Source organism: Adiantum capillus-veneris, chromosome 20 (genome assembly GCF_014529385.1).
Source record: "Adiantum capillus-veneris isolate H3 chromosome 20, ASM1452938v2, whole genome shotgun sequence".
NCBI lineage: Eukaryota > Viridiplantae > Streptophyta > Polypodiopsida > Polypodiales > Pteridaceae > Adiantum > Adiantum capillus-veneris.
The window spans coordinates 29,136,826-29,158,027 of NC_140950.1; the positions used below are offsets into that span (position 1 = coordinate 29,136,826).

At 45.1% G+C, this 21,202-nt stretch overlaps 1 protein-coding gene across 2 annotated transcripts; it reads left to right on the forward strand.

The window, feature by feature from the left end:
* Positions 1 to 1,773: 1,773 nt before the first annotated feature.
* Positions 1,774 to 3,711, forward strand: LOC147432292 (E3 ubiquitin-protein ligase RING1-like). Of its 2 annotated transcripts, none has more exons than XM_086492250.1 (2): positions 1,774 to 1,851; positions 1,926 to 3,711. In XM_086492250.1, the coding sequence occupies exon 2, from the start codon at positions 1,931 to 1,933 to the stop codon at positions 3,134 to 3,136; it is 1,206 nt and encodes a 401-aa protein (XP_086348376.1). In that variant the 5' UTR covers positions 1,774 to 1,851; positions 1,926 to 1,930; the 3' UTR covers positions 3,137 to 3,711. The 2 variants fall into 2 exon arrangements, with proteins under 2 accessions (XP_086348376.1, XP_086348377.1); XM_086492251.1 differs by lacking the exon at positions 1,774 to 1,851 and having other exon boundaries at positions 1,858 to 3,184; positions 3,341 to 3,711.
* Positions 3,712 to 21,202: the final 17,491 nt, after the last annotated feature.

Genomic DNA, 21,202 nt, shown 5'->3' on the forward strand with positions numbered 1-21,202 from the left:
TTGTTGCACATGGCTCTTTTATAGATGGCCCCCCCTTTGGATCCCTATTTTCCCTCCTTTGGATCCCTACTGTGGCCGATCTGCTAGTTTAACCAATATTCTAGCTTTTTCTCCCCTGGAACTTCCCCAAATTAAATGATCAGTTTAACATGAGAAAATCATTTATGAGAATTAGATATTGATTATTATGACATCACACATGAGTTTGTGTGAGTGTGTGTACCATAATGCCTTGCAAAATCAGCCCCCTCTCACTCTTGGTCGACTCCTCTTGCTATTTCCTCTTCCTAGCCCCTCATTGGCTCATGCCAAGCTGAGCCAATAGGAAATTAGAGGTCAAATGGAGAGCCTTGTGACAAGTGTCCCTCTTTCCCCTTTAGTGAGAGTTTAGGTAATTCAAATATTGTATTTAAATCCCCATTAGAACTTTTTGCCCTCTGGCCAATAGGAATTAAGCAACCAATTGGGCTGCTTAATTCTCATTGGACCCCTTGGCAGGCTATCCAATACTCTTCTAGGAGACTTAATTTTCATTAGTTCTTTTATCAAGTGTTCTTAAATTAATTAGGCTAAATTTACTCTAGCCTAATTCTCATTGGTCCACCTCTATGGCCATCCAACAGGATTTGAATGGAAATTGGGGGCATTTGGGCTAGAAACCTGACATGTGTCTAATATGCCCTTTGTATAAAGGGAAGCCTTGAGTGTGTGTGTGTGTGTGTTCTCTCACCTCTTCTCTCTCTTCCCGTACCTTTAGGGCTCACCCCCTCCCATCTAGGGATGTGGGAAGACTTTGTGGTCTTTCCAAAGCATCCAATTTCCCTAAGGATTGACCATTGAACATTTCATTTGAATTTTGGAACCTAAGCTTTTTAGAAGTCTTAATGGGCTGAACCTTAGGGTCTTTGAAGCCCATTGATGCACATTTCTCTTTTGCAGATGGTCCCTCTTTGGATTCCTATTTTCCCTCCTTTCCATCCCTACTGTGACCAGTCTGCTAGCCTTACCATATTCTAGCTTTTTCTCCCCTGGTACTTCCCCATATTAAATGATTAATTTAACATGAGAAAATCATTTAGGAGAATTAGATATTAGTTGTTATGACACAACATTTGAATGCACACATAGACTTCACCTGCTCTACATCTTGAGCTCCGACACAATCGAGTACATTGTGAAAAATCATCATGACAACTCACGTTTGCAATCATGGACTTTGCATATAGTTTTTTTTGATGTAGGCCTTTGTCTATTGAAGCATACCTTAGAGCTTGCCATACATAGAGCTTATAAAATTGATGATACATCCCCTTCTCCCATCCTCCCACCTCTCTCTCTCTCTCTCTCTCTCTCTCATCTCCCCTCTTGATGTCCCTTCCTGTGTGTTACTAGTTTTCCCATTACTTTGTCGAGAGTAGGGACTCAACACACCTACGTGTCCCCAGGAGGGTGCCCTTGGTAATAGTTTGAACTTTGGGCGTATCCGCACGTTGAGCCGGAGGGGGTAAAGCGCGTAATTTGTTGGCTCCCCCCTGCAAAAGACCAATTGCATCTAGACGTGGTGTCGCGTAGCTCCCAAACGATGAATGCTTGAGCCAATTCTGCCAAAAACGGCAGAGTTGGACTTCCAAAAGCTTCGTTGAGCAAATGCTTCCAAAATTGCTGAGCGCAGAGTTACCCCCGCACTCCCTTGGTGCGAATGTGCTCTTACTGAAATGTCTTTCTATTTAGTGAATTTAGTAGCTTTATTTAAGTTATAAGTTATGTCACTAGGAAAAAACCAAGGACGCTAGAGATGTCGTCATTGGTCGGGAAAGTGGATTTAAGCTGCGTTGAACTAAGCTGCGCTAGGTTTGGCTTCTGGCCTTCTCTGTTAATTGGATATCGCCTCTCCGTGTGTCAGATTCTTACGATACATTACGCAGGTGCCATGGCGACCTCTGGCGGACAATTATTCTACTGCTACAGGTGTGATAGAAATGTGAGGCCTCCAGGCGGTGGCGAGCTTGCTTGCCCTAACTGTGGAGAAGGTTTTCTAGAGGAGGTGGAGAGCGCTCCCGATCCTCCCCCTGCTCCGATGTCGCCCTTTACTTTCATGGAGGGCACAGACTCTCCTCCTCTTGCCTTCATGCGTGGCCTTGCCCGATCTCGTGTTGGTGCTGCACCTAATACTTCTCCCATCATGGAGGCCCTCTCGGCCTTCTTCCAGCACATGCAGACGGCGCAGCTGCAGCAAAATCCTGATGGTTCTGGCCGACCCCGACCCGGCCCTACTGTTGTCCTTCAAAGCCAGATACCCAACATCCCTCTTGGAGGTAACATTGAGATTTTCTTTGACAACGGAACAGGAGATGGTGCCCGCCGCCTCCCTGGTAATTTTGGAGACTATTTTTGGGGGCCTGGCCTGGATCAGCTCATTCAACACCTTGCAGAGAACGATCCCAACAGATATGGTGCGCCCCCTGCTTCAAAATCTGCTGTGGAAGCTATGCCCACCATTACCATTTCCGAGCAACAATTGGGTACAGATGCAGCTCACTGTGCTGTGTGTAAGGATGCCTTTGAGTTGGGCTCAGAAGCTAGACAGATGCCTTGTTCACATTTGTATCATTCAGATTGCATATTACCCTGGCTAGCACAGCATAATTCATGCCCCGTATGCCGATATGAAATGCCAACTGATGATCCCGAGTATGACCAGGCTAGAGCAAGGGGTTCGGCTTCAGCAGGCAATGCTGGTGCATCAGGGGGCCCAGGTGGCTTTACTTTTTGGGGTGCTCCGGGGCAGTTTAATACAGGACAGTTTCCTGGAGGTACCGAAGGGTGGACAGAGACAGGTGGGCAACAGCCTCCACAGAGTGGGACCCCTCCGAGCGGGGCAACTCAAGGAACCAGGGCTCCTGGTGGTAGTCGATTCTCCATCAGCTTGCCATGGTTTAGAAATGGCACCGCCGTTTCTCAGTCAGCTGCCAATGCACAAGCTGGAAGTTCAAGTCAGGCAAACAGTGCTGAGACTGTGTCTAGTGGCCCAGCTGGAGAAGGTGTGGACACTCCTGGACAGACATCTCGTCGTCTGGGGGCTGATGATGATGTTGACAGGGTCATGACAGAAGCACGCCAAGAAGACTTGGATTAAGGACTCCCTTGAATGGGAAGCTTCTCATGCTTCCAGTCTGCTAAACATGTAAGCGGCTGCTTGGGGGCCTTGCTAAATTTGTCTGTATAGTCTATATTACATGTTTTTCAGTATTCCATGTTTTACTTTCATTGACTGCCTCACATTGCACCCGCTTGTGTAATAGTGGCACACTTCAAGGTTTGAAAAGTATTGTCTTTTCAGAAATTTTGCGATGCAAGGTGCTGGAGCAGTAGCTTGGTTTTAAAGTGGAGACGGCTTGTATGTCTGCTTTATGGAGCCATCTCCTGTTTAATACATTGAATGCTGCCCAGTGCCCTTTCACGCTTGTGATTTTTACTGCTGCAATGCAACATTTTCTCATGTAAGTTCTGCTTGGAACGTCTTCATCCATATGAGTTCAAAGCTTTTCTGAAAACACGCATTGAGGATTATACATGTTTTTCTTGTCTATTCATCCTATGGATCATTGCTCTATGAGCCATGTAATCTGGCAACATCTTCATGGTCGTGAAGGCTGAGGCTGTTGTCATGTAACATTGTTTTTGTGAGAATTGACCTATTTATGTTCGCAATTCTTATAGATAGTGGAGTCCAGATTTTTATGTTTTAATTTCTGATGGGGAGCTCTTTGACATTCATGATTATGTATATCTTCTTGGATATCTTGCCCAAATAGCTGTGAGTATGACTTCTGGGCTTCTCACGTCTTTAGTTTGTTTAGCATTTCATGATGTGGCTTTCCACCACATGGCTCTTTCCTCTTCTTTCAATTTTTATGCTACAATTTAGATCCTTGATGTCCTTGTTCAGGATTGTTTTGCTACTACCTATGGTTATACAACGAGTCATTTCAATGATGAAAATATTGGTTGAGCTCATCGATTTACTTCATAGATGGACTTACACTACGCCTTTTACTTTGGACGTCCTTTAGCAAGCGTCTGAAGGGGTCAACAACCTTCGCGTAGTCCTTTATTAAGTTTTGGAAAACCAGTGAAACCAAGGAAAGATTTTCACTTGCGGTATGATTTGTAGGATAGGATAGTGTAGGACCACTTGCACCTTTTTGGGGTCAATGCAAAATGCCATATACCGAGATGACATGACCCAGATACTACAGCTCCGTGCGAAAGAATTCGCACTTAGGACTGCTTTGCATACAATTGTTCGCATCTTAAACTACGTAAGATGAGGCAAAGGTGTTGAAAATGCTCCTCGAGTGTCGGACTAGTAATAAGTATGTTCGAGCAACACTACAATCCACCTTCCTAGATACAGATGAAATAAATCACTCATCTGATGGTAAGTTGTAAGAATGTTGGTCGATCCAAAAAGTATAACCAAATATTGATAATGTCCATGTTGTGTACAAAACGTGGTTTTTGATAAATCATGAGAGTGTTCGTATCTGATGGTATCCGGACTGAAGATCGATCTTGGTGGAATATATCGCATCTGAGAGCCGATGGACGAGGTCATCCTGTTCTTGACAGCGACCTTATTGAGACCCTTGTAATCTACACAAAAATGCATCCCTTTGTCCTTATTATCGAGAAGAACAAGAGCGCCCCACAAAGACTTACTAGGCTCAATAAAAGGTAAAACCCTTTGCAAGATAGTCTTGTAGCTGCTTAGCTATCTCATCCTCCTCTTTGGGACATAAGCTCTATCTTTTGATCAAGGTCGGGACTGCGAGATGGTGGAAGCCCATTAATAAAGAAATATCGAAAGGGGCGCTAGTCTTTGGGGCCTACAGGGTGTCAGTCTTCGTGTGCGGAGCATAAGGCGTGTGCTTTTCTAAAAGCATACCGGTCCTACAAAAGAGCAGACAGAGCTAATGGAATTTTATTTGAGGGATCTTCGCTCCCCAACCCGGACTTATTAGCCACCACCACCCTTACTTCATCGCGCATCGGGCGTGCTCCCGTCTTCACCGCTCATGTCTTACAGGGCATAAGCCATAAAGATCACTTACAAGAGAAGGATCCAAGATTTGTTTCGAGGCAGTGCTTTTCTCAGAGGCAGTGCTATGCAGATGTTGATAGCTACCAAGCAGCACACTTCCAAGTACTTGGCAAGCTTTCAAGAAAATTTTTACCCGAAGTTGTATGGTTTCTGACATGTTCCTTCGGAGCGCAACTTCTGGCAGAGGAGGGTATCCTGAAATGCTTGCCATGAAAACCCTAACAGATTATAACTTGAAATTTCTCGACATCTCTTAGTAGATGTCTCTTCATGAGCAGATGACCTTGGAGATCCAGTGCGATTGCTATCTTGGGACTACCATCACCGTTAACGAAAACATTGTTTGTCCAAGAGCCGATGAACCATGTTGTGCTCGGCTACGACCTTATGGAATGAACCTAACCCTAATTTTTGGTGCAGGTTTCAGGATGGAAAGTCAGTCGACTTTTCGAGCCCGACTGATGTGGAGATTGCTTTTAAGTTTGAAATCTGTTTGAGAACTTGTTTGGTGATCTTGTTTGGAATTTGTTTGAAATTGATGGTATCTGTTTTGAACCCGTCTTGGTGCCGATTTGAATTGTTTGACTTTGGTTGTAATACTGGTTCCATTGATTGGTGATTTTACTCCCGGGTGGAATAGTGAGAAATATTGTTTTGGTATTGTTGGAACCTCGGAACGATGCAGGCCGATGCCTAGGGACCGTTTGGTTGAATGCTTGTAAAATAATTGTTGTTTTTGATTCCCAGCCCGGGCCTAAATGGTTATGTGGGAGGAGTATTAAGAAGTCTGAGTAGTGGTTACTCTCAGCACCTCCAAACGACGCAGGCTGCGGTCTGGGGGGCGTTTGGTTGTAAAAGGCCTCTATATCTCTCGGGCCGGACCTTTTTAGGTTATGCGGGAGGAGTGATGAGGGAGTCGTTGAATATCTCCCGGCGCGAACCTTGTTAGGTTATGCGGGAGAAGTGTTCATCGGCGGCTTTATGTTTCTATGTCTTGTAACATGCATATGTGAGCATTTGTGTTGCATTGTGATGTGCCAACCACTGAATATTCCTAATTGGATGAGATTGCCTGGGAAAGCCCTAAAGAAGGGAGCCAACTTGCAGATGCTAGCCGAGGGGCCTAAATCCTAAGAAGAACAAGTAACAGAAGAAGAAGTCCTACCAACTTATGGGGAACCCGTCCGATGGGGCCCCAAGCGACATAAAGATTAAAATAAAGCAGGACCCGTAGTTGATGATGTGGTAGTTTTCGCAAATTGCGTTGGCATGATGACATGGCATGTTGTACAAATTTCCGTGTTTTGTGTTGATTGTTGTACGGATTTCCGTAAATTACGCTAACAGCTTTTTGACATTGCTTTTGCACCATATGCTTTTGAGTTTGAAGGCTTTTTACTATAAACTGCTTTTGGGGCCTAGGGCCTTTAAATATGAGGTTAGGGCTCATTCTCTAGCATGCTTCCTAGAGAAGGTGTAGAGTCGGGAGTACCGGCTTGTACTATGTTGATGCAATATAAAGAAATACCGAAAGGGACGCCAAGGTTTCGGGCCAATACTCTCTGGGGTGGAATTCTACCACTTCGTGTCGCGTGTCATCTCTCTCTCTTTTAGTTCAGTTGTTATTGAAGTGCTAAAAGTCTGTTCAGTATGTTCTTTTCTATTGGCACGTGGTGCCCGCCTTGTGACAGTTACTCCGCTCCTTTGTCAACAGATGCTTTGATTTTTGATACTAGAGTCACTATGTCTCTTTGAGCTTCAGGAATACTGAGAGCTGATGTCACGTGACACATCCAACTCTATGTGTCCGTGGACAAGCTACACCATAACAGGGTTTCGTCAGTCCAGTCAGTCTAGATTAGAAGTGATCTGGCACTTTTTGTGAGTCTATTCGTAGACCGTGCATGCCGAGTCACTTAGAATAGATGCATATCCTCTGGTTGCACACTACATGATCATAAGCATTCCCATCAGAATCCATTAGAATCAGTTAGGGGATTTTTCCAGTGCATTTAGCCTATTTTACCTATTTTTGACATTTTTCACTTATTAATTTAAGTCACTTTCCAACAAAAGCAGGTAGGGCAATTTGGGTAAGAAAATATATAAGCAAACCAAAGTTAGCACTAAATGGCATATGAGCCAGGAGTACAGGAGGCCATTGGCGACAGGTCCTCTCCTCTCTCAGCAAGAACCACCAAGCACCCACTGCCCTTGGCGTTTTTCCCATTCCTCAGCCTAGCGTTTTTGTTGCATCCTCGCCAACCCATTGCCTTGGCGTTTTCAGCATTTACCGCATAGTTTCCCCCCTAGCATCCAGCGTTTTCCAACATCGCCAGAAGGCTGCAGAATCCAGCGTTTTCATCATCGCTAATAAGCTGCAGAATCCAGCTTTTTCAGCATGAGATCAGGCTGCATTTTCAGCATTGAGTCGCATCAAATCAGGCAGCGTTTTCAGCCCTAAACACAGCAGCAAATCAGCGTTTTTCATCACAGCATCTCAGCGTTTTTCAGCAGCCCAAAGCAGCCCCGAAAATCAGCACTTCATCCGCACCAGAATTCAGCAGTTAGCGTTTTTGGACAGCAGTTAGTATCACTCAGTTTTCAGCCCTATTGTCGTCATCGCCATCCTGGTCGTCGTCGTCCACATAGCCTAGATCTGCATCAGTTTTATGCATCATCATTGTACCCGTTTGTGCAATCAATCGTAGACCACTCTCGCCAACGAGAGTGGGGCCTTCGGAGGAGGGTTTTACAATCGTAGACCACTCTCGCCAACGAGAGTGGGGCCTTCGGAGGAGGGTTTTACAAAGTCTCTGGTGTCGTATCTCTCTTCTGTCTATCTCTCAGTCTCATACACTTGCACGCACAGTGTCCATTCACTTTGTTCGTGATCATAGCACTCTCCATTAAGAACGGAAGGCTCTCCCTTCCATAAGAACTAAAAGGAACTTTGAGCAAATTATGGCACACTCATCTTGAGAAAGTACAACATTCATTCCGCTACACCTTACATTGGTATCAGAGCTTTGGCAGTGTTCTGTATCACTCAAGGAAAGAACCACAAGATTCACAAGATTTTTTTTTTGCTTGTTGCGGTTGCACGAACCCAAGTTCGCTTGGGCGTGTCGATTCCTAATCGTGTTTTTGAAGAGTGACAGAAATCCCAAGAAAGAAGGGCTTGTCCAGCCTCCCCTTGTGTCTCTTTTCACTCATTGAGAGCGGACCGTGCACTTAGCGGCCGGCCAATCGACGTGAGGTGGAAAAAAGCAACCTTGGTGTGAGCGCAAGGCCGCCAAGGGGTGCGCCCGCGGAAAGGAGTAGAACTTGGGTGAAGAGAAGATCCTTCTCAAACATGGTTTGCAAGCGAAAGAAAACCTCAAGAACCTCAAGACCCTCAAGAACCCAAGTTCCTCGTGGACTTAAAGACCAAAGATCATAGTGCATGGTCGTCATCCGAAGCGGAATGGATACTTCGCATACAGGTGATGAGCGTGAGAGAGGCGACGAAGAATTTTCCCCACCAAGAGATTTTTCCAACCCTCCCCCTTCGCCATCTACGCCATAAAGTGTACCAAACCCTATGGAGGCAATGGTCAAACAGATGATGGACATGATGGCCAAACAAGAAGAGACTCGCATTGCCTTGGAAAAGCGAACGCGATGAACGAAAAGAAAGAAAAGACCTAAGAAAAGAAGCAGCAGAAAGACGCGCGGTCTGGGAGGCCGAGCGTGAGGCTCAAAGGGAACTACGGACTCAAGAGTTGGTTCGACAAGTACTTGCCTCGAAGTCCGAACCAGCTAAAGATCGTGGGAGTTCCTCAAGTGGTGCAAGCCACGATGCGAATTCCAACAACCCAATCACAGAGAAGTTGACTTTCAGTAATTATGATGGTAAGATGGATGCTACAGTTATTCATCTTGGTTGCATCAATTTAATGCTTATTTTGCGACAACTAAGAAGACAGGGAATAGCAAGGTATTGACGGCAGCTATGTACCTTGCCGGTGATGCCATCAATTGGTACCACGCATGGCAAGAGGCACAGCTAGCCGCGCACCTAGAGGAAGCCGACGAACTCACGTCCCTGTCCTTCAGTTGGGCTAATTTCCAAGACAAGCTCAAGGCGCGGTTTATGCCACCTCAGTACCTCGCATGATTGAAGGACGATTGACGCTCTCTCAAGCAAAATGGTATGCTGGTTATGTCTTTCTCTAATCGGGTTTTACAGCTCGGCACTCAATTACGCAAATCGGATTCGGAGCGCAATGAGGCTTTTCTTTACGGATTGGACGAGTATATCAAGTATGATGTCGAGGTACTTGATCCAATCGATCTCAACAAGGCGGTAGCGATTGCTCTCGCACACGAGATGAAGCACAACAAGGGAAAGCCTAAGGAAAACAAGACTTCTCAAGGAACCCCGCAGAATTCTCAGAAAACACAGAATGGTAAGAACGGTAAGAATGGTAATTCTTCTAGCCCTTCTTCCTCTAATTCCTCGGAAAAGAACTCTAACAATGAATCTAAGGGTAAAGCTAAAGCACCTGCAAAACCTAAGCTAACCCGAGGTGTAAAAGCTTCACAAGGAATTGTAGGAGGATACATCATGGCTGAAGAACAAGTGATTTATGTTAAAGAAGGTAGATGTTTTCAATGTCACGTTAAGGGTCACATTAAGAAGGCCTGTCCTAAGACAGTTCCACCTAAAGAACAAAAGGCACCCACAACAACCACAAGCACTATCACACACCAACCTGCATCTTCTCATGACTCTGACACACATTGATGAGTCCCTCATGAAGTGTTATGGTCATGTAAAGGGTTATCATATTGTTTGATCCAGGCAGTATGCATGATGTGATTAGTCCCTCTCTTGTTGAGAGAGCCCGCCTAGAGGTTAGTAAGAAATCTCCTCTCGAGGTTTCTGGCTTCGCTCCTGGTATGGACTCTCTCATCACGAAGGAGTGCCTTGATGTGATGTTTACCGTTCAACAAGCTTCTTTCAGTAGGAAATTTCTTGTGTCTCCTCTCTCAGGATGTGATGATTTTGGGCATAAGATGGTTTCGTGAACTCAACCCTTTCATTGATTGGGAGGCTAACACTCTCACTTTACATGCCAAAACTGATTTCCCCCTCATCATTTGTGCTGAGGAGGACTTGCGTCCTTTGCCTATATCTCTCATGTGCAGGTAAAGCGTGAATTACGACGAGGAGCACAAGCGGCATTCATGTATGCTGCCCTAGTTTCCCAGAGCATTCAGGCTCCAGCTAAGTATTCAGAGTTGTTTACGAAGTTTAAACATCTCTTTTTGTAGGATGATCTTCCACCTCGTCTCCCATCCGAGCGGCCAGAGGACCATCGCATCGAGCTTATGGAGAGGGCACAGCCTGTCAGTAAGGCTCCCTATCGATTGAACAAGACACAGGAGGAAGAGTTGAGCGACAACTCACGGAGTTGGTGGCTAGAGGATTCATACGTCCTAGTGTACGTCCTTTTGCTGCCCCTATTTTGTTTATTCGCAAGAAAGATGGTTCGTCTCGTTTGTGTGTTGATGACAAGGCATTAAACAAGATGACCGTGAAGAACAAGTTTCCGAAGCCTCGCATTGAGTATATCCTCGATAGGCTCAATGGGGCAAAGGTTTTCAGCAAGGTCGATCTCAAAAGTGGATACCATCAGGTACGGGCATTCAAAGGCGACATTTTCAAGATCGCTTTTCGCACCGAGCGGGGCAATGGGAGTATATTGTTATGCCTTTTGGATTGACAGGTGCCGTGGGTACATTCAATCGTCTCATGGTAGGTCGTTTCGACGATATGGTCGGTGTATGTGTGTTCATCTTTTTAGATGATATTCTCATTTTTTCTGCATCGTGGGAACAACGTGAAAGAGATGTCGAAAGGGTACTAACTTGTTTGGATGAGCGTCAGTTGTACATTGCAGCTAAGAAGTCTGATATTTTTCTTACTGAAGTCACTTATCTGGGTTATATCATTTTTGCAGAAGGCGTCAAGCTAGATCCCGCGAAGTTGCAACAGGTTCGTAATTGGGATTTGCCCAAAACCGCATATGTTGTGCGTTCTTTTCTTGGTTTACGTCAAGCATATAGTTCGCACATAGAAGATTTTGCACGCATTGCTGCACCTATGACTGATGTTTTGAAAGGGGTAAAGACTTGCCGTCAGCGCGTAGACTTGCTCGAGGCAACCATTGAGCTTTCGCAGCTCTCAAGGTTGCAGTGACAAAAGCATCGTGTCTTATCCTTGCCTCTTGGGATGATCCCTTTGAGGTATGGACGGATGGGAGCAATGTCGCTGTAGGCGCTGTGCTTCAGCAACATGGTCGTCCTGTAGCTTTCCTTAGCCGGAAGCTCAATAGTGCGGAAAAGAATTATTCAGTTTATGATAAAGAACTTTTGTCTGCTATTCCCTCTCTTAAGCATTGGAAGCATTTTCTTTATGGTAGAGAGTTTACAGTGCGGACAGATCATCAAGCCCTCAAGTGGCTTCAGTCTATGCCTAGTGCACATTGGAGTGATCGCCAAGCACGGTGGTCACAATTTTTTGAGCAATATGGAGGTTTGATTGAGTATGTGCCTGGAAAAGCTAACCCTTTTGCAGATGCGTTGAGTCGTAAAGGACAGATTTTGGCTCTTGAGTTTAGAACCACATTTTCTATTCAGGGTGAGTCTTTTGACAGCATGAAGAATCAGTATGCGGATTCCGAGTTTGGTAAGCATTGGTTGCAGACTCTTGCTTCCCAAGGGCCAACTATCTCATTCGTGATGGATTGTTGTTTTTTCTCAACGTATATGTGTGTTGCCCTCTCTCAGGCCAACTATATTGCATGATGCACATGATTCTCTCACGGGTAGCACAGGGGAATGAACACAACTTTGGAAAAATTGAAAGATTCTTTTATTGGCCTAAAATGCGAAAAGATGTGTTTCGTTATGTCATAGAGTGCACTATATGTCAAAAAGTAAAAGCTCCTCGGGGTAAGCAGCAAGGCCTCTTGCTTCCCACTGCCTATTCCCGATGGACCTTTTCAGGATATTTCTATGGATTTTGTGACAAACCTACTACCAAGTTTGCATTCAAGGAACACTCAATGTTTGACAATTGTTGATCGTTTCAGCAAGTTTTGCATGTTGATTCCTTGTAAAGCCATAGTTACTGCACAAGATGTAGCACAATGGTTCATTAAGCATTGGTACCCCCTCGGTGGTTTGCCAAAATCAATTGTTTCAAATAGGGATGTTAAGTTTACGTCCAATTTTTGGCGCGCACTCTTTGAAAATTTTGGCACTAAGTTGAATTTTTCATCGGCTTTTCATTCACAATCAAATGGTCAAACAAAAACTTACAATCAATTGGCTTTTGATGTTTTAAAGTCATATTTGCTTGATCAGCAGTCTCAGTGGGAGCTCTATCTTCCATTGGTACATGCTATTTTGAATGACTCTTTTTCCTCTGCTATTGGTCGAACTCCGTATGAGGCAGCTTTTGGCTGTCCGTTTCAGTTACTTTTGACTCGCTCGGTCAATCAAATGCCTGATGCCAATGCTGAAAGTCAGTCATTGGATAAGATTTCTGAGAGTGTGAAGCATCGGCTAAGCAAGGCTCAGGAATCTTATTCACGGCAGGCTAATAAGCATCGCCAAGATATTTCGATCAAGGAAGGAGATTGGGTGTATTTAAGAATCATGAAGCAACGTCTTAAGCAAGTTGGAAAGAAGTGTCCAAAGTTGTCTTTTCGTATGTATGGTCCATTTCGAGTCATTAAAAAGATAAATGAGGTTTCAATGAAATTGCAGTTGCCTAACTCATGGTCAATCCACAACGTTTTTCATGTTTCTTGGTTGAAAGTGTTTCAAGGAACACCTCCAAAGGACATTTCGGAAGAAGAAGAACCGGAGATCATCGATGAAGCTGAAGTCATGGAGCCGGAGCAAGTGTTGTTGCATCGGTTTGGACATGGTTCGAAGAAGCAAGTGAGACAAGACTTTTTGAAGTTCAAGGATCAAGGAACCCACGAAGCGGTGTGGGTGGACGAAGAGTTTTTCAAGGATTATCCAGAGTTGTTGGCAGACTACAAGGAAGCCATGCAGTTCGATACAAGTACCTCACTTTAAAAAGGAGGGGATGTCACGTGATACATCCAACCCTATGTGTCCGTGGACAAGCTACACCATAACAAGGTTTCCGTCAGTCCAGTCGGTCTAGATTAGAAGTGATCTGACACTTTTTGTGAGTCTATTCGTAGACCGTGCATGCCCAGTCACTTAGAATAGATGCATATCCTCTGGTTGCACACCGCATGATCATAAGCATTACCATCAGAATTCATTAGAATCAGTTAAGGGATTTTTCCAGTGCATTTAGCCTATTTTACCTATTTTTGACATTTTTCACTTATTAATTTAAGTGACTTTCTAACAAAAGTAGGTAGGGCAATTTGGTTAAGAAAATATGTAAGCAAACCAAAGTTAGCACTAAATGGCAGATGAGCCAGGAGTACAGCAGGCCATTGGCGACAGGTCCTCCCCTCTCTCAGCAAGAACCACCAAGCACCCACTGCCCTTGGCGTTTTTCCCATTCCTCCGTCTAGCGTTTTTGTTGCATCCTCGCCAACCCATTGCCTTGGCGTTTTCAGCATTTACCACACAGTTTCCCCCCTTGCATCCAACGTTTTCCAACATCGCCAGAAGGCTGCAGAATCCAGCGTTTTCCTCATCTCTATCAAGCTGCAGAATCCAGCGTTTTCAGCATCAGATCAGGCTGCGTGTTCAGCATTGAGTCGCATCAAATCAGGCAGCGTTTTCAGCCCTAAACACAACAGCAAATCAGCGTTTTTCATCACAGCATCTCAGCGTTTTTCAGCAGCCCAAAGCAGCCCCGAAAATCAGCACTTCATCCGCAGCAGAATTCAGCAGTTAGCGTTTTTGGACAGCAGTTAGTATCACTCAGTTTTCAGCCCTATTGTCGTCATCGCCATCCAGGTCGTCGTCATCGACATAGCTTAGATCTGCATCAGTTTTATGCATCATCATTGTACCCGTTTGTGCAATCAATCGTAGACCACTCTCGCCAACGAGAGTGGGGCCTTTAGAGGAGGGTTTTACAACGTCTCTGGTGTCGTATCTTTCTTCTCTCTATCTCTTAGTCTCATACACTTGCACGCACAATGTCCATTCACTTTGTGCGTGATCATAGCACTCTCCATTAAGAACAGAAGGCTCTCCCTTCCATAAGAACTAAAAGGAACCTTGAGCAAATTATGGAACACTCATCTTGAGAAAGTGCAACATTCATTCCTCTGCACCTTACAACTGACAGTATTCTGCTGTATGACTTTATGAACTGGAATTCCCGAACATGATACTGACTTGTTCTTGACTTGTTTAAGTGCAGGAATTGATAGACGAAATGATTGCAGCATTTTGGTCTGAATGATCTGGATAGACATGGTTGCAATAGGGATTAGTCAATCCGGCATCTACAAGGTCTTGAGTGGATCTAGATGCGATTGCTAATTGCATTGCCGATAAATCATTGTCTGAGATCTGAATGAATGTTGAATGTGATTTGTCATGTGATGTCCTGTGATGTCGTGTGAGGTGAATGTCGATTGGTACATGTGCTAGATGTGTGTTCCTAGTGCGTTGGTACTAATAATCAGTGTCTGCTAAGACAGTTTATGGCTTTTGCCTGTTTTGTATGCATAATCGAGGGCGATTACAATGCTTTCAAGAGGGGGGTTGAAACGAACGAAGAGATAGGATCTCCCGGCCACACAGACCGCCTACAGATGCTCGTCGGACGAACCTCTCGACCATAGCCACCATCCGGCAGCTCCCCCGTGCTGGGGCCAGTGTCCGAGGACGTAGGCGTGCACCTGTAAGACCGAGCGTCCCATACCACCCGGCCTCACCTGCTCGAGGTGACCTCGCGCACTTCTAGCCTCGCGGGCTAATCAGTGGCACTGTGCCAGTGGGGTCGATAACTGCAAATGAGGCCTTGGCCTCCCTTTTATAATAATGTCCGGCCACACTGGCCGGTTCACACTACGTTCGCCCAGACACTGGGCGCCCATCCCGACGGCATCTGGGCTAGATCTCCTCTCCTGTGAGCAAGACATAACATACTTCCCCCCTTAAGAACCATTGATGTCCTCATCAATGAAGTGGGGATACTGAGCCTTCAAAGCTCTAACAGGTTCCCATGTAGTAAACTTTTCAGATCGACCCTTCCATTTAATTAAGTACTTGTCATAAGCCTTTTGGCGCGAATGACGGGTACGATGATCCAAAACTGCTTCTGGTTCTCGAGGAATATACTCAGTTTGCATATCTTGCTACACATTTTCCTCGTAGGCACCACAACGTCAGCTTTGTCCAATTCTTCTTTAAGGCGGCTGACATGAAACACTGGATGTACAGTAACATCCGAAGGAAGAGCCAGTTTATAGGCAACTTGGCCAATTTTCTTTGTGATCAAGAACGGACCACAATATCTAGCTGAAAGCTTATAATGCTTTCCTGTTCGCATAGTCTTGGAATCCTTGGGTATCTTCAGATAGACCCATTGTCCCACATCAAGAGTCCTTGGAGATCTCTTTTGATTAGCATAAGTAGTGACTCGATCACGAGCCGTTCTTATACTATCCTTAGCCAATTCGAGCATCTCTTGCATGTCATACAAGAAATCACGAGCTTGGCGTTCCTTGACTTTCTCTAAGCTAATAGCAATCGTGGATTTAGGCTCAAATCCATATATCAGCATGAACGAGCTAAATCCAGTAGCTCCTTGGAGATCTCTTTTGATTAGCATAAGTAGTGACTCGATCACGAGCTGTTCTTATACTATCCTTAGCCAATTCGAGCATCTCTTGCATGTCATACAAGAAATCACGGGCTTGGCGTTCCTTGACTTTCTCTAAGCTAATAGCAATCGTGGATTTAGGCTCAAATCCATATATCAGCATGAACAAGCTAAATCCAGGAGCTAAATCCAGTAGCAGAATGCTTGCTACTATTATAAGCAAACTCTAACTGTGGAAGATACCTTTCCCAATCAAATTGCCTGTGAGAGACATAGGCTCTCAACATGTCTTCTAATGTTTGATTCATCCTCTCAGTTTGTCCGTCGGACTCAGGATGGTCAGAAGACGACATACTCAACTTCGTCTGAAGATGAGGAAACACATCTCGCCAAAATCGGCCAGTGAACTTAGTATCTCGATCACTGACGATATCCCATAGAGCGTATAAAGCTGATCGACAAATAAAACCGCCAACTCATGGCTTTTTACTGTCGACTTCGTTGATATGAACTTCGCCATTTTTGTGAGTCTATCGACCACAACCCAAATAGCGTCATTGCCTCGACTAGTATTTGGCAAACCAACGATAAAGTCCATGGAAATACTCTGCCACTTGGCATTTGGGATTTCCAATGGATGTAACAGGCCAACTTTCCTAAGGCGCTCTGCCTTATTGACCTGAACTGAGCGCATCTCTTCACATAGCTCTCTATGTAAGAGCGCATCCTTGGCCAATAGAAATATCGCTTGACCAAAGCCAAAGTTCTCTGGATGCCTGGGTGCCCAGCGCTAGGAACATCGTGGCATTCGCACAAAATCCTTTGGCGAATCTCATCGATTTCCAGCATGCAGACTTTACCATTTCTAAACAATAGTCCACCTCTAATGGAATATTGTCGCTGTCTCGTCTCTCCAGCACGACTCACTTGGGTCTCCGGACCACCCAAGCCTGTATGCGAGTCATGCCCCGCTTCGACCTTGTTCCATATCTTGCCAAAATGGCCATCGGAACGACATAGCCCTCGGAGAGAGAGATAGAAATCCGTCGAGATTTCAGCCATAGACAAGGCATTGACCTCAGGAATCATGCTGAGCGCATCGGCAACTCGATTGCTGGATCCTTTTCTACGGATCTCAAAGTCAAACTCTTGCATAAGCTTAACCCATCTAGCCTTCCGGCCTCTGAGATCACCCTGATCACAGATATAGCGCAAGGAATGATGGTCCGTCTATGCAACAAACGTAGAGCCATACAAGTAGTGTCGCCATTTCCTCAGGGCGTGAACTACAACGTAAAGCTCCTTCTCATACGTTGGATAACACATCTCAGCGTCAGAAAGGTTCTTACTTTCAAACGCAACAGGACGTCCATCCTGATATAACGCCGCACCAATAGCATAATCACTAGCATTCGTTTCAACCACAAACGGTTTGCTAGGATCCACAATGTGCAATATTGGCGCAGTAGTCGCCAAGTGCTTTAGTGTCCGAAAGCTCTCGTCGAGACGCTCATTCCAGACAACAGGGGGATCACCTCTACGATGAGGACCCGAAGTGTTCGGCCCTTTCACCCCTCCTTTTAAAAGTTGCGTAAGCGGAGTAGCAACTTTAGAGTAATCCTTGATAAACTTGCAAAAGAATCCAGTGAAGCCTAAAAAGGACTTTACTTGGTGCACATTCTTCAGAATGGGCCAATTTCGCACTTTATCCAACTTTTCAGGGTCGACGCGAATTCCATCGCGAGTAATGATGTGACCCAAGTACAGAAGCTCCTCCTTAAAGAATTCACACTTCGAAGCCTTAGTGTAAAGCTTCTCATCACTACTTCGAGAACAGTGCGTATATGTACTAGGTGCTCGGACAAACTTTGGTTGTAGATCAAGATATCATCGAGAAATACAACAACGAAGTTGCCCAAAAATGGTCTCAGCAGATCATTCATCATCTGCTGGAACGTAGCTGGAGCATTGGTCAAACCAAAAGGCAAGACCGAAAACTCGTAGTGACCATAACGCGTATGGAAACCTGTCTTAGGAATATCTTCCAGTTTGATCCGTATCTGGTGATGACCCGATCGCAGGTCTATCTTCGTAAAATGCAACGCTCCATGGAGCCGATCTATCAGATCGTCCATACGCGGGAGCGGATACTTGTTCTTGACAGTGAGTTTATTCAATCCCTTGTAATCCACGCAGAAGCGCATAGTGTTATCCTTCTTTCGAGAAAGTAGCACTGGCGCCCCCCACGGGGATTTGCTAGGCCGAACAAAACCCCTGTCGAGATAATCCTTCAGCTGTCGCCGAATCTCGTCCTCCTCGGTTTTACTAAACTGATAGGGTTGCTTTGAGAAGGGCTGACTACCAGCCACCAACTCAATGCCATAATCTACTCCTCTCGAAGGCGGCAAGCCAGGAGGTAGATCATATCCTTGAAATTAGTCATGATTTCTCGGATAAGGTTGGATCCATCGGAATCCCCAAGTTCAACAGAAGAACATGAAACATTTTTACGAAATTCAGTGACAGAAGTACCAAGCACTAATGAATCAAACCAAGCAGATGGTACACATTGATAAAAGTCAACATCAGAAGACTTTATTTCTTTATACATTTCCAAAGCAGTAACAATTGGTATTGCAAAACCATTATTTACAGACTTCTGATTACAAAGCGACACAGATACATGAGGCATGTTCTGCTTAACAAAAACAAGAGAGTGATGTACATAGTCTATATGCAATGAGTCTTGTTTATCATAAAACCATGGAATTCCTAAAATAACATCTGCTCTATCCAGGCGTATGATGTGGAAATCCAGGTTCTCTTTGTAATCAGCCAGCTCGAGCGACAAGTCTGGAACCATTCGATTCCATACATCCGTATCCACGCCACGAGCCATCTTCACGCGATACTCATGGTCACTGTCCTGTGTTCGCAGGTTCAGTTTTTGCACCAATTTTGCATTCACAAAATTGTGTGAGCTTCCATTATCAAGGAGTACAGTCATGTCGTGACCATTGATCTTCTCGGGGAAACGGAGAAGATCGTGCTTACCAAACACTTTGGTGCTAAAAGTACAATTTGTGCATGAATTGTGCGCTAAATGATGGATTTCAACTTGAACAACATTAGAGTTACCTGAGATCTCGTGAATTTGAATCGAAGGACGGCCTTGCGGTTTCTGCGTCTTCTTCTTCTTAGGGCAATCCTTGATTTGGTGACCCGTTTGGCCACATCCGAAGCAAGCCCCCTTCTTCACTGCATCAGCAACTGAAGCATTTCTGGCTTTTTTCTTTTCCTGAGAAGATCTCGGCGGTGATTTAGACTTATGTTGGAATCGGGGTCGCTTCCTCAAAGCACCGATGGTCTGCAGTTCTTTTCTTCTCATAATTCGCTCCATTTATCAAATGGAACGTTCTGGCCTTTGCCACTGGAGGCTTTGTCCTTGATTAAGGCCCAGCGGTAATCTTCATGTAACCCCAGTAAGTACATGTGCACGGCGTGCGTGAAATCCACCTTGCAGAAGGTGAGCGCCTCTTTGAAAGCTGTCGTATATTTATCAAAAGACAGAGTTTTCATCGAAAGACTTTGCAGTTTGGCGTAAGCTTTTAAAGGGTCCATTTTGGCGAAATCCTTCTTGAATTTCACGCAAAAGTAAGCCCACGTCGTAGGCTTCTTTGTCATATAACGTCACCAGGTAAGCGCCTTGCTGCGCAGATAGAGAGGAATCGTCTGAATCCTCCGTTCATCATGCTCCCCATGGAGATCAAAGTATGTGGTCCACTGGTGCAGCCAGTTATTTACAGCCAATTCCGTACACTCCTTCTCTTCACCTGAGAAATTTGTAGTTTTATACGGAATTGTGGCAGTCGGACCACCCTGCGAACGCCCAAGAGCAGCAATCTGCGTCTGCAAATGTTGGAAATGGGTTTCGCCCTCGGAAGTACGCGCAGTCGTCGACTGAGCCATATTTTCGAGAGTCGAGAGGCGGGAACTGAGCCCCTGAACGACCCCTTCGAGAGAGGCCAGGCGAATGTTCGTTTGAACATTCACGTTTTCCAGAGCAGTAACATGTTGGTCGAAGCTCTGGAAAGTAGTTGTAATCCATGTGTAGAGAGCATGCGTGAATGGGATTTGGATGTTACCTGGTGCGTCGTCACGCTACACATATGAGTTGGAGGAATCCATGGTGAAGAGCGTGAAAAAACCGAGCCTTTTCTGCACTTTTCGGTCGCGAAAAGTCGAAGTTTGAAGAGCTCTACGTGTCGGCGTGAGCGACGGAACGCGAGCACGTGATGGCGGAAGCGCGAGCAGGTGAGAGAGAGTAGGCTTTTGAGAGAAGCAGAAGAAGCAAATATGGGGTTTATGTAAGCTCTGCAGGTTTGTATAAGTGGGCTTTTAATAAATTGCAGGTTTCATACCTTTTTTAAAAAAAAACCCCAAAGTGCCCTGGGCACCCCTTAAAAAAAAAAAAGGTCAAGTTATTAAACATATGGCGCTGAAATCCAACTCAAGGCCAGCGTAAAGGAAAAAAAATTGATGAATGTTGCAAAAATCGCTAGCGCTGGAATTTCCAGGAATTGGACGCGTGGGAAAAAAAGGGTCCGTGCACCCAGCGTGCATGCGCGTGCCCCTCACGCTCAGCAGCGCCAGCCTGGAGCCCAAGTTCCCTGCAGAATTCCATCGTAACTTGATGCCAAGGCATGCATACAGAGAGAGGTATTTCTCTCTCTCTCTCTCTCTCTAAGTTGAAAGAGCTTTCTCTTTCTGTGAAAGGTCTGGTTCTAAAAAAAAACCAATAAAAGCATTAACAGAGCACTGAATTCAGAAAATCAGTAAATATATAAATGAGACCCTGATTTTCACCACAAAATCAGTCATAGCAGTAAAAAATCAGCGATTTTCAGCACTTCCGCGTGTCAGACTGCTGAATTTTATATAAAAAAGTCAGCAATCCCTTAAATTTCACCTGCACACGAGCTTATGAGAAGAAAATAATCAGTTAAATAGTTAATTCATCAAAAATTACATAAAAACAATGATTATCCGGCTCGAACCAACCCGTAGGTGTGCACACGGTCTTTCGTGCAGCCAAGCCGGCTCTGATACCATGAAACGAACGAAGAGATAGGATCTCCCGGCCACACAGACTGCCTACAGATGTGTGTCGGACGAACCTCCCGACCATAGCCACCATCCGGCAGCTCCGCCGTGCTGGGGCCAGCGTCCGTGGACGTAGGCGTGCACCTGTAAGACCGAGCGTCCCATAC

What these genes read in the sequence shown, in the direction of transcription:
- LOC147432292 (XM_086492250.1), top strand. Translation starts at nt 1,931, where the DNA reads ATGGCGACCTCTGGCGGACAATTATTCTACTGCTACAGGTGTGATAGA.